Source organism: Lissotriton helveticus, chromosome 5_1 (genome assembly GCF_964261635.1).
Source record: "Lissotriton helveticus chromosome 5_1, aLisHel1.1, whole genome shotgun sequence".
NCBI lineage: Eukaryota > Metazoa > Chordata > Amphibia > Caudata > Salamandridae > Lissotriton > Lissotriton helveticus.
The window spans coordinates 1,848,446,713-1,848,462,662 of NC_136065.1; the positions used below are offsets into that span (position 1 = coordinate 1,848,446,713).

General features: G+C 44.7%; 1 protein-coding gene across 4 annotated transcripts in view; it reads left to right on the top strand.

Moving 5' to 3' along the window:
* Positions 1–15,950, top strand: part of ZNF652 (zinc finger protein 652) — a 529,699-nt gene that overhangs the window by 208,336 nt on the left and 305,413 nt on the right. For 2 of the 4 annotated variants that reach the window (XM_078645277.1, XM_078645278.1), the window contains exon 3: positions 8,626–8,697. The exons of the other annotated variants lie outside the window; for them this stretch is intronic. In XM_078645277.1, the coding sequence (XP_078501403.1) occupies positions 8,626–8,697 (72 nt within the window). The remainder of the gene's footprint in view (positions 1–8,625; positions 8,698–15,950) is intronic. 4 annotated transcript variants of the gene reach the window in all.

Sequence of the window (15,950 nt, forward strand, 5' to 3'; positions counted from 1 at the left end):
GATTCGCCGGACACGCGGGTCTCACCGGTCGACGATCTGGTGTCCTTCCAGGACGTGCTGTTACGGGGTGCAGCGAAATTGGGCATTACTTTGACAGTGCCCATTCCGAAGACCTCGGTCATCTTTGAGACGCTCCATCAGAAGCACTTGTCTCGGCCGTTACTGCCACTGGTGCCGGGCCTGGAAGAACCGGCCCTGGATCTTTTCCTTACTCCTGCGGTGACTAAGGCGGCGCCTTCCAGACTGCAGAAGAAGTACCGGGCTCCTGACTCGGACCCGGCCTTTCTGAGGCTGGAGCCCCCTCCAGACTCGGTGATTGTGACGGCGGCGCGCAAACAACATGCCACCACGCCTTCCTCCACAGTTCCGCCAGACAAGGAATCTAGGTGGTTGGATTCCTCTGGGAGACGAGTTTGTGGGACTTCGGCGACCTCAATGAAGGCGGCTAGTGCCACGGCCTTGTTGGGTCGGTATGACAGAGCCCTCTGGGAATCTCTTCAACAATTTGTGGAACTTCTTCCGCGGGACAAGCGGGAAGACTTCCAGGAGGTGCTTAACGAAGGGATGTTGGTGGCGAATCAGGTCATCAGCGCTGCAGCCGACTCCTCTCTTCTGGCGGCGCATGGTTTCTGCCACGGAATAAACCAGCGATGACATGCCTGGCTCCGCCTTACGTCTCTGAAACCGGACGCTCAGCAGAGGGTTGCCAATCTGCCATTCTCTGGCGAAACCCTGTTCGGGAAGCATGCTGACGACGAAATGGCCCGCATGAAGGCGGAAGCTGAGACGCTCACAGCGGTGGGTTTGGAGAAGCCCAAGGAGACCAAGAAGACGTACCGTCCTTTCCAACGCCGGTTCGGTGGTCAAGGCAGAGGGCGTGGACAGTCTTCTGGACAACAGCAGCAACAACAGCAGCAGCAGTTCAGAAGACCATTCCAGAAACGCCAAAGGGGCAGAGGCGGCCATCAGTCGGCACCAGCGACTAAGGGCCAGGCCGGGTCTAGGCCCTGAGCACTTACTTCCCCGTCAACTGTTACCCGCTCCGGTGGGGGGAAGCATTCAATCTTTTCTGGCAGAGTGGAGAAAAATTACTCAGGACAAGTGGGTGCTGAATATTGTTTGCAATGGATACAGTCTTCGGTTCACCAGCCCTCCTCCATCGATACCTCCGGTCGGCTCGCAGTATCAGCTGCGCGAGCTCCAGGCGGAGGCCGATATCCTGTTAAGGAAAAGGGCGATCGAAGTCGTACCTCTGTCTCAAAGGGGAAGAGGTCTGTACTCCCGATTCTTTCTGGTTCGAAAAAAGGACAAGAACGAGTTCAGGCCCATTCTGGATTTGCGACAAGCAAACAAGTGGATTCGCAGAGAAAAGTTTTGCATGCTGTTGTTGCATCAGATTTATCCTCAGCTGCAACGGGGAGACTGGCTGTGTGCCATCGACCTCCAGGATGCTTACTTCCATGTGCCCATTGCACACAAACACAGGAAGTTCCTGCGGTTCCAAGTCGGCGCCAATCACTATCAATACACAGTACTGCCATTCGGACTGAAGTCTGCGCCGAGAACATTCTCAAAGTGCATGGCGGTGGTAGCAGCACACCTACGGAAGAACAAGGTGTTTGTCTACCCTTACCTGGACGACTGGTTGATCAAGGCCTCCTCCTTCGCGGAAGCGCAAGCACACTTCCAGAATACGTGCGTTCTCTTGAACAAGCTGGGGTTGCACATCAACATGTCCAAGTCGGTTCCTACTCCAGTCCAGTGCATTCAGTACTTGGGAGCCTCCATAGATATGCTGTCAGCAAGCGTGTCTCCTTCGGAGGAGCGACGATTATCACTACTTCGGAAGGCTCGGGCTCTCATGTCCGCTCCATCCACGACAGTGAGGACGGTGTCTTCTCTACTGGGATCGATGGCCTCCTGTATCTTCCTGACGCCACATGCACGGCTGCACATGAGACCGTTGCAAGAGTGCTTGGAGGATCAGTGGGATCAGAGGAGAGGATCTTGGGACGACAAGATACGCCTATCTCTGCATGCTCTTCAGTCTCTGAAGTGGTGGTGTTCAGCGGAGAATCTCCTCAGAGGGGTTCCCTTCCACAAGGACATTCCCACTCAGGTTATCGTGACGGATGCTTCTCTCCAGGGCTGGGGAGCGCATTCCGGAGACCTACAGATTCAAGGGACGTGGTCTCCGGCGGAGTCCACGTACCACATCAATTTCCTGGAACTCAGAGCTGTTCACTTGGCCCTGAAGGCCTTTCACCCGTCCTTCCAGACCGACTCTCTCCTTGTGCAGACGGACAATACAACCACAATGTATTACCTCAACAAGCAGGGAGGATCGAGGTCACGCACCCTGTCGCAGGAGGCGCAGGCGATCTGGCGCTGGCTCGAGGACTGACGATAACGGCTAACCATCTGCCAGGTGTGCAGAATGTTCAGGCAGACGCGCTGAGCAGACTGATTCAGGAAAACCACGAATGGGTCTTAAACGACGAAGTACTAGGAGAAGTCTTCGCAAGGTGGGGGACTCCAGACGTAGATCTGTTCGCCACCACCGAAAACAGCAAATGCCTAGGCTTCGCCTCCAAGTACTACCAACCGGGGACGCTGGGGAACGCGTTATGGATCGACTGGTCGAACTGCTTTCTGTACGCTTTTCCACCCATTCCCCTGATTCCGACGGTTCTCATCAAGCTGTCCCAGTCCGGGGCGCGGATGATATTGATTGCCCCGGAATGGCCCAGACAGTGGTGGTTCACGGACCTGCTTCACCGGTCTCTCCTTCCTCACATTCGGCTTCCGTGCAGGCCGGACCTTCTCACGAAGTTCGGGGGGCTGATGTTGCACCCCAACCTCTCGTCTTTGAGTTTGGCAGCATGGCTCCTGAGTTAGTGCAATATGGTCATCTGAATCTCCCTGCAGATTGTATGGACATACTGAAGGAATCTAAGAGACCTTCCACTAGGACTTCCTATGCTTACAAGTGGAAGAGATTTTGTATCTAGTGCAAGTCTAAGAACTATGATCCGACGACTTGTAAGGAAGATGTCATCCTTCCTTATCTTCTACAGTTGGCGCAGTCTGGCCTTAATGTCCATTCTATTAAGGTTCATCTTGCTGCTTTGACTGCCTATAGGAAATGCCCTTCGCAGACTTCCTTCTTCCAGATCCCTGTGATCAAAGATTTTTTGGAAGGATTGAAGAAAGTGTTCCCTCCTGTCAGGCTTCCTTCGCCTTCATGGGAATTGAATGTGTTGCTGTCCAGGTTGATGAAGGAGCCTTTTGAACCTATTCATAAGGCTTCGTTGCAGCACCTGTCCTGGAAGGCGACGTTCCTCGTGGCCATTACATCGGCCCGCAGGGTGAGTGAAATTCAGGCGTTGTGTTGCCAAGAACCTTATACTGTCTTTCATGCTGCTAAGGTTGTTATGCGTACTCACCCTAAATTTCTTCCCAAGGTTATTTCTGATTTTCATGTCAACCAGACCATAACTTTGCCTACGCTTTTTCAGAATCCTTCATCTCCAGCGGAAAGGTCGTTGCATTCCCTGGATGTTAGGAGGGTATTGAAGTTTAATCTGGATAAGACCAAAGATATTCGTAGGTCTGACCAATTGTTTATCAATTATGGATCTGTCAGGACGGGTCATGCGACCTCTAAGCAGTCTATCTCTAGGTGGATTGTGTCCTGCATACAGCTATGTTACCAAAAAGCTAATAAGACCTTAGGAGGTAAGCCTAAGGCTCATTCCACCAGGGGAAAAGCTGCCACGACAGCTTTGCTCCGTAATGTTCCGATTGCAGAGATCTGCAAGGCGGCCACTTGGAAGTCGGTTCATACCTTTGCTAAGCATTACTGCCTGGACACGGATGCCAGGGCCGACGCTCAGGTTGGGCAAGCTTCGCTGCGAAATCTGTTCGCACATTAGTGGCGTTAATTTTCTCTTCTCCACCGCCGCTTTGGTGTGGGGATGGGCTTGCCATTCTATTCACTAGATTATGACTATACACAGAGATCCCCTACTACAGAAGGAGTAGTTTCTGTCCTGTAACTCCAGTTCTGTAGTAGGGGTATCTCTGTTATAGTCATAAGCGCCCTCCCGCCTCCCCGGTGGAGAGAAATGTTCCTTTAAGGAATGCGACAGGTCTGGCGTTTTACGCCTTCAAAAAGAACTGAAAGTAAGTTGGACCTGCTATGCATTCTGGGATACTGAGAGAAGGTTCTGGAAGGTTCTCTTAAAGGCACAGTATCCTATTTAAGCCACATAATGGCAGCCTATGGGGCTTGTCTGTCCAGGCCTTCCTCTCTATCATTTCTGAGGGGTTTTGCAGTAAAAACAAGGGAAATCTGGACAGGCTTTGCTGTTTGTGGATTTTTGGTGGAATTTCTAGTTGAAGTACTGGACAGTGTAGCCTGTGGATATAGGCTGCATTATTTGTCTTTAAATTCTCTCTTAAGTGTCTTTGCAGTTCTGCAATTTTCTGACAATTTAAGAGATTATTTTTGATTGCCGGGGTCCACGCACATGGGCGGGACTATTCACTAGATTATGACTATAACAGAGATACCCCTACTACAGAACTGGAGTTACAGGACAGAAACTACTCCTTCTGGCCGTTTGAGCCAACACAGAACACACACTAGGCCACTTTTACCTCTATATGACAGAAGCGGAGACATCCTGTCCCAAGACAAACCTCAAAAACCTCAGCAAAGTATCTAAGCATCTGTAAGTGGTTTAGCAGAGAAATAGCTAGACTGAAACAGTCCAGCCGAAACCTGGAACGATAGTGGCACAAGTCCATTTCTGAAGAAGATAAAATGTATTGAGACACCTCAACAACAGAGCAATTAAGAGGGCGGAAAAGGCTTACTTGTCCATAAACATCAATAAAGCCCCTAATAAAACGGAAATCATCAACATGTACCATGAACAAACAATTGCTGATACCTTATAAGACCACCCATGTGCATGCAAACTACTACTTGTATTTTTCCACCAAAATTTGAGCCAGTCACCAACAATGCAGAACTACTCTTTGCCCCATTTCCCCGCCCCTCCTACTATCTTTCTTTAATTCAAATTGTTTCAGACGGTAGTAGAGCTGATGAGCCTGGCCATCAAGACTAAAGCGTTGTATTTGCCCATTGCCCTGTTCTCTCTCACCTGTTTGACAGAATTCTTCAATCAGATGCTGATAGTAGTATATGTGCGTCCCGCCGCTCTGGAGTTGTGCCTGCCCAGTGAAACTTGCTAGCATCATCCCCTAATAAAAATAAAAACATGAAAAAGAAGATGACTGACTCCTAACATAATGTCACCCTAGAGTCCGCTGTTTAATGTATCATTTTGCAGTAAGATCACGGTAACGTAGGGAACAAGGAAACTTCGAGTACATTGAGCAAAACCAGCTCCTCTAAGACCATCAGTTCGGATTTAGATCCTTTAAGATCAGTGTAAAAGAGCAACTACTCTATTCCATGGATTGAGACATGAATATCTGGATCTGGTTTGTCCTGGATCAGATCTCTTCTTTTTAACTGCATTCACATATGTAGAACCTGGAGCCTTTGAATCATCCAGGCACATGGTGCTTTCTTGCTTAACCGTTGTGTTCTCTCCCTGGCCCAACTGGTTGGCCAATACAAAGTCAGCTTCCAGATGTTTGTAAATGACACTCAAATTCACTTCCTGCGAGAAAGACATCCAGCATTAGCTTGTATTTAAACAACCCGCTTAGCTGGAGGTAGAGGAGTGTTGTGTGCATGAATGGAGACAATACGGAGATCCTTGTAATGGTGCATACTGAGCCAGGCTCCGCACCTTTCTGCTGCCCCCCAAGCTCTGGGGGTCCTCTTGCCCCACCCAACAGTCCCACTAAAAAACCAGATAGGTCTTTGAATTCTTGTTGTCCCATAATAACCTTTTCCGGCTGTTTGAGCTTGCACCAGAGGGATATCGGATGTGGAGAGACGAGGTCGTACAAAATAAACGATTCGTAACAGAATCACGGACAGATAAGGACAGTAATTTTATCCACTCCAGAGCCTGGTCAGTCAACCTCATTTGAGGGGAGCACGAGAATTATCATGCTGTGACGTCTGTAGAAGGTAGTTGGACCGTCTTCACTTAACTAATAATAGAACACACAAGAGAGAGTGCCTTCCAAATAAGAGGACAATATTAACGAGCCACAAAAACGCTGATGTGCCGAGTACTAACAATCAGGAATAGACTCCCAAGTTTTAATGCATATTAGGATGTCAATACGCACAAAAGACATGGAATCCAGAGGGAATGCATATGACTAGTATGAAATAAGGATTTTATTAAAGTGGCAACCATCCAGTGCCCCTTATAAAGAGAGACACATCATACGGTCTTGAAAAAGATGGTATATAATTGCTAAAAACCATCGAAACGCGTCGACGCCCATACCAGCATAATCACAAGACCAAACTCATTCCTGCAGACAAGACTTTTTAAGCAAGTCCAGGATTTTGTTAAATACTGGTCGTTTTTGATGTACAACTTTAATGACAAATAATACTGTCTGTGTTTGTCTCTCATATTGTCTTTCTCTGTTCTCAGTTGACAAGCACGATAATCAGCTTGTGTTTAGAAATTAGTGTTCTTGTAGTAGATTTATGAAGTTTTAGGTGCACATGTTTGTGATACATATTGTTTGTTTTTAATGAAATTACAATTTGTTTTGCGCTTTTTTTTAAATTATTGTACTGTCTGACATTTTTTCTCCTTTTTAAAAAAAATAAAACTTGAAAACCTTTTTAAATAAACTTTTTGTCTATGCATTATATGTGTTAGAGACAGGTGCAAATATATGGGCTTATGTCTAAATAGTTTTCCACCAAAAGATACCTTATTATTTCACTGTTTGCTAGTACCCTATTCCCCTCGTGTGTCAAGGGGTCTCTCTCGTTTATTTCCCGTCCCATAATCTAATACACCTATCAGTGGTATCCCTCTCCAGCACTCCAGTCTGCAAAACACTTCACATTATCCTGACTGATCAGCAAGAGGAGCTAACGAGCTCATGCCAGGGCATCACTGGACTGCCAGAACATCCGTCACTAAAGGTCTACCAAAGAAGTTCACACCAAGTCTACAAATTCCTCAGAAATATGCAGGCAGATTTGTTCCTAAATCTACGCACAACCATGATGACAATCAGTCACCATTCACCTCCTCTAGCTTCCAGAAGAAGCCAGGATCAAATTCAAGGTCCAAGTGCACTGTCCACAAGTATTACTGGAGTAAAATCCCGGAATACATGCAGAAATCGATCTCTCATTACTCCCCAGCCAGAAACCGCCCATCAACTTCTGCCAACCTGATCCATCAGCAGTCTGGCAAGAGGTCGAAACTTCGATGCAGATCCCTCGACTGTAGGGTCCTAAACTATGGAATATCCTCAGCCTCACCATGAAATCCAAATGCAACTGTACGGTTCCAGAAAACTCCCAAAGAAAACTCCTAAATTTGGGCTTCCTTTGTAACAGAACTCCTTGCTGATTAGGTGTCCTGATTAAAGGACCTTGGATACAGGTGAAGCCCATCCTATATGTGGAAGAGGTGTGGCGCCGCGGCCAGGGCGACTCACGCTGGAATCTGGGGACCACGGTTCGATCCCCGGCTCCGGCGGCAGGTTAGCCCAGCACCATGTGACTCTGGGCAATAGCTCGCTTAATCTTCCCGACGGCCCCCCAGCGCCTAGAGACCCTTACGGGTGATTGTGCGCTTTACAAATGTGGACTTTACTTTTACTTTACTATATGACTCATCCCATTGCTTCTTGTTTCTTATGTTGTTTTTCCGTTCTTAAAGCAGTCTGAAGTGACACACAGCTCTATACAATATTACCATTGAATAGTCTCATCTGGATGCTGTCGCCAACAGTAATAATTAGATTGGGATTGTGGGGCTTCAGGGTACACTCAAATTATTTTGTGGTTTGAAATTGGTTATTATTATCACCTTGATTAAAACTAAAGCTCTAAAGTTTGTCTAAACTTTGAAATCCATATGCGGTTACATGGTCACCGTCTGGTATTTTTTATTTTTGTCTTTTGTCTTTTCCTCCTGTTTCATTGTTTAATGTGGGCATTCCTCAGTGTACCACTAACTGGTGGTTGGTTCAGTTGTCTGGCACCTGTTATAGCTGTTGCTCAACCCAAAATGTTTTGCATATAGATGAAAGCTCAGTGAACCAAAGTTGTGACTGTTATCTCCGCGGATGCTCACCATTTCAGTTCTGATGTCAGAAGCTTTGTGGTTATATTTCAAGTAAAATTGTAAAGAACGCTACCTCTGGGGGTTGATTTTTGGGCCAGCATTTCTTTTGCATGATCGTGTACATCTTTTGTACTCTGGTGGTACATGAAAGTTAGGAAACGTGATAGACCCTTACTACCTACTGTTATTCCGTAGCCTTTCTATCAAATATCTGTTGTCTGTCCTTCGTAAGGATCAGTTACGGTTTAGTTTCTTTATTGACGAAGTGAATAATAGTGTGATCTTTTAGGTAAAAGTGTTGGGGTCAGGTGGTATTCCCTGCAACGGGCACAACCCTACTAACAGACAACATTTTTAACTCTAGAGTTGCCCGAAAGGATCATGCTACCTATCTGTGTTGAAGTTAATTAAGGAAGAAAACCAGGATGCCGTTACAGTAAGTAACCTTCCATATTAGATCTAACTGCTTTGTTCACTCTTGCAGGCAAGTGTTGGTTGCCTGTTTGCATTGCGGCACACCTTACTGGAAGTTGGAGTGTGTTGTTCATTGTAGTGGTTGGTGGGGCAGAGCATACCCACCCATAGCACTGCATTCCCTGCTAGGAATATGTGTAAAAATAATTTCCTTTTTTCCATATCCGACAACACTTTGCCTTCCGCAGTTCAGTATTTCAAGACTTGGTATTCAGGAAGGTTTTGATTGGATGATCTTTACCTTTTCAAGTTTACCTCTTCTCCTCAGTTTTCCTTCATTTTTATCCAGTAAGGATTTGTATCCTGTTAGGGCCTCTCAGAATATGTAATATGCTAATACTGTTGTATGAAGAGACCTCTGTGCGTGATTGCTCCTACGCCAATAAAAAATTGGTTTACTACAGAAAGCATGTTATCTGTAGGTCCCAGATATTTGCATGCTTAGAAGAAAGATACTTTAAGGCCCCATCAATTATGCTAAGGAAGTTACTTGGCATAGTCAAAATGTGGCCGACGGACCATAAAGTGGCTGTGTCTACAAGATGGGCACTCCAGGACAGTCTGTTTCTGTAACTTTGATCCATCATGTAGTGTGATGCCCCTGGTCGGAGAATAACATCTGCTGTTGGAGTTAACTCTGTATTTAAACCCGAATACATTTCTTCGTTTTGTATCTGCATTCTAGTGCTGCCATCAAGTGGTGAAATTGGGCTGCATCACAAACAGCCAAAATAGATTTACGGTTTTCTTTCCTAGATTATTATAATTAATGTTCAGGTAGATGCACATGTATGGACTGACACGGCTGTGGTTCTAGGTGAGCGAGCCAAGGTAAACCTGATAGTCTTGACTCACATGAGCGCAACTGAGTGGCCCATTTGTTTCCTTTTAATGTAAAACGAACTTTAGTTTAAGCCCAGCCCACGCGAGTGCCCATTTGCAGCACCATTTTCTTCGCCAGTATAGAGGTGCCGCTTAGCCCTCACAACCATCCACACACTAGTGTTAAACATTTTTTAGTGGATTTCGGTTGGTTCTTTAGTGCATTCTTGCTGCGTAGTTGGAATGCTAATGAGTGTAATGTCTTACTCAGTATGTTCACCCCTGAAGAATGAAAAGCTGAAATAAACACCGCTAGTTTCGAAACTTTGGCCTACAAGTTGCAGCAAAGTTGGAACATTAACAGCCAAACTAACTCGCCTACTGTTTCTGCTGGCCAGGGGTAACTCCTGTTAAAATGGGGGTCCACGGAGGCCGTAACCCATCTTCTTCAATTATCCAAATCCAAAGGCATTTGTGAAGCACTTATGTACCACTGGTGTGTAGCAATACTCCATGTCAAATTGTTTGAGCGGATAATGCACTTGTTGCCGAGATCTGTGTGTAATCAGCTGAACACTTGCTTTCGTCGTCAAATATTATAGATTCATTTTCATTCTAAACAGTACTGAGAGTCACTTGGAGATCACATTTTCCAAGCCTCCTAGGATATATATGTGGGTTTCCGTGTTTGTGTGGTGGTCCATGTAATTTTCAGGTCAGAAGTTCCTTTAACTTGGTTAACGAGCTATGCACGTCTGCTGTAAAAGTCTGTGTAACTAGCAAGGTATAAGTTTGCATCATTACTAGCCTAAACCTTCATTTGTTTGAAGCCATTAAAATGGACAACAATTGATTAGGCTAGGTTACTGCCATGTATATAGCTCATTCTTCCCTAGTTTGTCCTCGTAGCACTGTAGTCGTTAATACTAATTAAAATACAACAGAAAATTATTTAGTTATAAATGTGATTACTACTATGAACATGCTCAACCACCGATTATTTTCCGTGCATACTGCAAAGAAACAATGTAGCTTATGTTCCGGCTTTTGTTTGCGAATTTTTTAAGAAATCCGTATGTACATTTTTGGAGAGCTCGATAAGATGGAACTCTTTTATATCGACTTTACTTTTGTTTAGACAGAGGGTGTGGCATGTCCAGCTGCCCTGACTTAAGCCACCTAGTTGACCCCGAAACTACTCTGCAGAGAGTTATTACTGAGTGGTTTGATGAGCCGGTTCCAGAAATGCTGACAGTGGGCTCGCGGAGAAGGGGAGCCAAGGGGCAATGAGGCTACTCTTGTCTCTGTCGGTGGTGGTTGCAGTGAGTCGCGGTGTGTCACAGCGGTGGCGTGGAGTTGCGCTGTCGCTTTCCCACATGTTGCATCTGCCACTGCTTGTGTTGTGGCCAGCCGAGGCCGGTCTTCGCCCACTCAACTATGGCTGCTGTTACCAGCCCCTCTCCTGCTATGAGCAGGGACTCGGAGTCTGCTGAGTCTGAGCAAGGCAGAAGAGTGCAGAGACCTAAGCAGGTGGCTACCTCCTCGGCGGTCACTCCGATGACTTCGCACTTTCTGCATCACATCAGCATCGCACCTGTTCACAAGATACTGAACAACCCTGTGCCCCCTAGGAGAGAAGAGCAGGAAGAGTAGGAAAAGGAGAATTGCCGAGGTGAGCATGATAAACTAGCTCCCCCTCCCCCCCCAGCAGAATAACTTTTAGAAGAGGCTGTAGTAGGCAACCCTCGGTCTGTGGAAGTGGCCGGGCCAGGTCGCAGCGCGGCTAGCTTGCAGCTGTGGGTGGCCTGCTGCTTCACCTTTTGCTTTTTCTCACCTGCCCAGCCTTCTGCTGCATCCCACACGCTGCACAACACATTGTAATGTCCTGCATCGGACGATATATTTTGATTATAGTTGCAACTGTTTGCCTTTTGGGACTGCAAGGATTAGACCCCTGGGTCACCTAAAGAAAAATGCAATCAAAAACAAGTGACGAGTACAAAGTTTCTCTCCCCCTGGAAGACACTTCAGTTGCACTGATTTCCCCACATCCGGGAGACAAGCTAAGAGACAGAAAACCAAGGGGAGTAGCTGCTCTACTATCAACATAACAGATACAACTCATTTATATATCCAGTGACTTAGCCAGTGTCTTCTGTAGGTCAAGCACATTACCCGGACCCATGTGCAGAAAGCTACAACACCCAGTAACCAATATGAAGAGCAGTAGTAGCACCAATAAACCAACCATCGCCTAAGATCTTAAACTTCTTTAATAAGTGCACATCTCAGGAAAATACATTTGAGAGTTCAAATCCCTTATAAGCTCAGAACCAGCTTTGACTTTACTGTCTTCAGTAGAAGTGATCCAGGAACTAATAACATAATTCAGAGGCTCAATGCGGGGGTTATGGTTGTGGCATGTGGCAGTCCCAATTTCTCGATCTGTAATAAGCAAGACCCAGCAGTGGATACCCAAAAAATCATTGACAGGCCTTCTACAAATTCACCAGAAGGAAGGCTCCCTGCCCTCCAACGATATAGCAACACCAACCAGGTTAAGGTGGGGGGCAGAGGCATTGCAAGAGCAAAAAAAAAAGTTACATAAAAACTGAATATACATCATAGCAAAAAGGTCTAACCAATCATCATGTTAAAAGCAGCAAACAAGCGATAAGCAACCCCACAGGCAGATCCCCCCACTAAGTTACAGATGTATTCAACAAGTGAGGTAATAACCAGCACGTTATAATGTCAGAGCAAGAGCTGCCCGGACAGGGTAAGATTACGGGAGAAGTAAAATAAACACATTTCCAGCAAAACTAGGTGTCATGTTATTTACATTCTGGAATTATTATTGTTGACTATCGAATATTCTAAATGTAATTTCGGTGTTAAGTCCGTGACTTATTTAGGTCATGTATTGTGTTTTGATGGAGTGTCTACTAAACCAAAATTAGTGGATGCTATAAAAGAAGCACCCCCTCCTTCAAGCAAAGACGATGTTCGGTCATTTTTAGGAATGGTCGAATTTTATGCTAAATTTATTAAAGGGTTTTCTAGTAAAGTTTTCAACATCAGACAAGTCCTTAAAAGTAAAGTCAAGTTCGAGTGGTCTGCCTTATGTGAAGATGAATTTAATAGCATTAAATTGGACATCATTCATGCTCCCATTTTAAGTCCTTTTAATTTGGATTTTAGCTCAATCATTACTGTAGATGCGAGCAACAAAGGATTAGGTGGAGTACTTTCTCAAATAGATGTCTTTGGAAAGGAACATATCGCATACGCTTCCAGAGCTCTTTCAAATCCTGAGAGCACATTTTCTGTTATTGAGAAAGAAACTTTGGTTGTGGTTTGGGCTTTGGAACATTTTTGTAGTTTTGTTTGGGATAAAGAATGTGTGGTAAGGTCTGATCATAAACCTCTCACCAAACTCCTTTCTACTGAAGGACTCTTTAATGCTTCTGCTAGGATAGCAAGAATGTCGATGCGTTTGCAAGATTTCTTAGTTAAAATTGTTTATTTTCCTGGCAAAAGCAATGTAATTGCTGACTTTCTTTCTCCCATGCCATCTGATTTGCAAGAATGTGATGTGATTGGGATTCATTACAAATTGCTCTTATCCATGTTGAGAATCCTTTCTGTATTGAAAAGAAGTGGTTGGAGGAGTATTTGAAGGATAATTTCTTAAATTCTGCAATTTTTCATTCATCAAGGTTGGCCAGATGAGAGTAAAATTTCTTCTGATCTTAAGCCCTTTTGGGAAGTAAGGAATGAGTTGACTGTCTTGGATAATTTTATCTTCCGGGGAGATAAAGCCATTCCTCCTTTGTCTTTGAGAAAATCTATTTTACAACTTTGTCACAAGAACCATTGTGGTATTGTTAAAACTAAACAAAATGTAAAACAATGGTATTGGTGGCCAGGTATTGATGTCTTGGTAGAAAGGTTAGTTTGTGAATGTGTTATTTGTTCAAATTCAGATAAAGTACTTAACACTTTGAGGCCTGATATGTGTGAACCAATCATTCCGGAGGGTCCATGGAAAACGGTCGCTATTGACATTATGGGGCCTATAGGAGACCATCAGAAATACATAATTTTCATAATTTATATTTTTTCAAGATGGCCATGCATTACTGTTGTTGATAAAGTAGAGTTCAACAATAAGTACCTCCTCCAACAGACACCAACACGTCAGAAGACCTGGGGCGGAGTTGCACAATCAGTCGTACTCCAACTCTAAATGTGTTTACTTAACACTAGTCTGCAGGTCGTGGTGTATATACTACAAAGTATACTACGGTCTAATCTAGTTCCCGCTGGTGAAAGAAGAGTGAAAAAATGTGAAAACAAAGAGAAAGCGCCTCACGGTAGTAACACCCGAGGGGGTTCCTGGCATGAAATTACCAGTTTACCCACTTCTCATCATTGGTCGCTTTCTCTTCGTAGTGACAAAAGAACAGAGAAAAACAACAAAGTAATTATAAAGGTGAATTACCAACTCATACAAAGTGCCGTGTATATAAACAATCTAACTGTCCACTCATCTATCTCAAAAGTAATAAAGTGAGTGTGTGCACCTAAACCCCTGCAATGGCCAAAAGGCGAAAAATGGCCACTGCTGCTAAAATGTGGAGCCACTTGCTGGCTGTAATAACTTTATTCTGCTGCTGCAAGTGGACCAAGTTTAAAAATGGTTCATATTATACCATGTTTGAATAATGCCGACATGTTTCATTGCTATTACTTCAGCAAATTCGTCAGGGCAAATACGGGGTTCTGAATTCAGGTTTTGTTTTCCTCAGTTCAATCGACCTGATGGCTGCCAAATTGCTGCATACCAGCAACCATCAGTGGCCTAGAGCTGCGTGTCACAAGATCACGCGCTCACAGGCGGTGCAATTTGAATTAGTGTGACCGCTACCGGCTATGCTCAGGGAGCGTTTTGGATGAGAATGTACCCTTTTGCATGAAGGACGCAAAGTAGGATATACCCAACAAGGTATATAAAATACAGTCCAGCTCAGCTTAAAGGTGATTGGACCAATGCTAATTCCATTGATGGAAGTAATTCCCAGTTGTAACCATCAAAAATAGTACAAACCCTGCCACGTTTGTAGGCCCAGGGGAATTTCTAAGACAAAATTAATATCCAAAAGGAAGAAATAAGCAAGCAGCAGGGCCTAAGCCCCTGAGCAACAAGAGATGTATGCAGTGAGAGTGAAAATTAAAGGCATAAATGGTCCCCACTGGGGAGGAGGGATCCATAGACTTCCATGCCAACAGTTTCTTAATGAACCCTTGTACAAGAAGGGATTCTTTATACATTTAAGGAATTTTATTTTGCTGCAGCAAGCTATCTCAAAATCAAGTAATATCAAATATTGTATAAAGGTGCTCCTATATGGTGATGGTGGAGTGAAAAGTGATAAGATTAATAAATAGTGCACTGGTGCTATAGTCAATACTGTATACATGTGACTGAACGGGATAGTATGATTTTATTAAAGACACTTTTGAGTGTCGTCATCCACATTCAAATTAAATACAGTCCACGTTTGAAAGTTATCAATGTTTTGACCCGCAATGCCAAATGAACCAGAAAAGGGTCATCATCAGGACAGAAGATTTGAAGGACACATTGGGCAGTAGTCTTACAATCCTATTGAGAATTCAACTCAAAGAATATGAAAATCCTTTGGCCAGTACTGAAAATAACCAGCCTGGAGGTAATTGTGTCATTGAGCTGGAACAGGAATTACGGATTAATCGAATTCTCCATGGGCACAATATTGGATGTGGCGTCTGTAAACATTCAAGTCAATAGCATTGTGGAGATCGGGTTTGTTCAGCAGAGTAGCACACCTTGCTGGAGTGAAACCGGTGTCAGAGTGCAAGCAGGAATTCTACGACAAGTGACAAACAGTCAAGTACAGGCCACAAATCTGAAAGTAAAGGTCCTTAGGATTGAGGAAAAGCTACACAATTATCGCAAAAAAGGAAATAAAAATCAGCGGTAATTCCGTGAACATACTCCTGTGAAGAATACCAGTCATGGGGAATGCAAGGTGTGCTAAATCCTGGCAACATTCTTAGATTTGTAGCAGAATTGCTTGCCATGAGTTGGATTCAGACAAGATATAATTACCATTGAGTTTATACCAAGGTGTGGATTACAACTAACCGACCCGACAATGGTAACCTCTGCCTCAAAAGAATACATTGACTTAGTTTACCACAACAAATCCGTATGGAATTGAGGAATAAAAATGACATGCTATGTCGCAAATGCCTAGCCGTTACTGCTCACTCGCCAGCATAGGGGAACTCCACCAATGACAACATTATTATTAAAGGGCGAGTAGGCCCTCAAACAAAAAACCTATT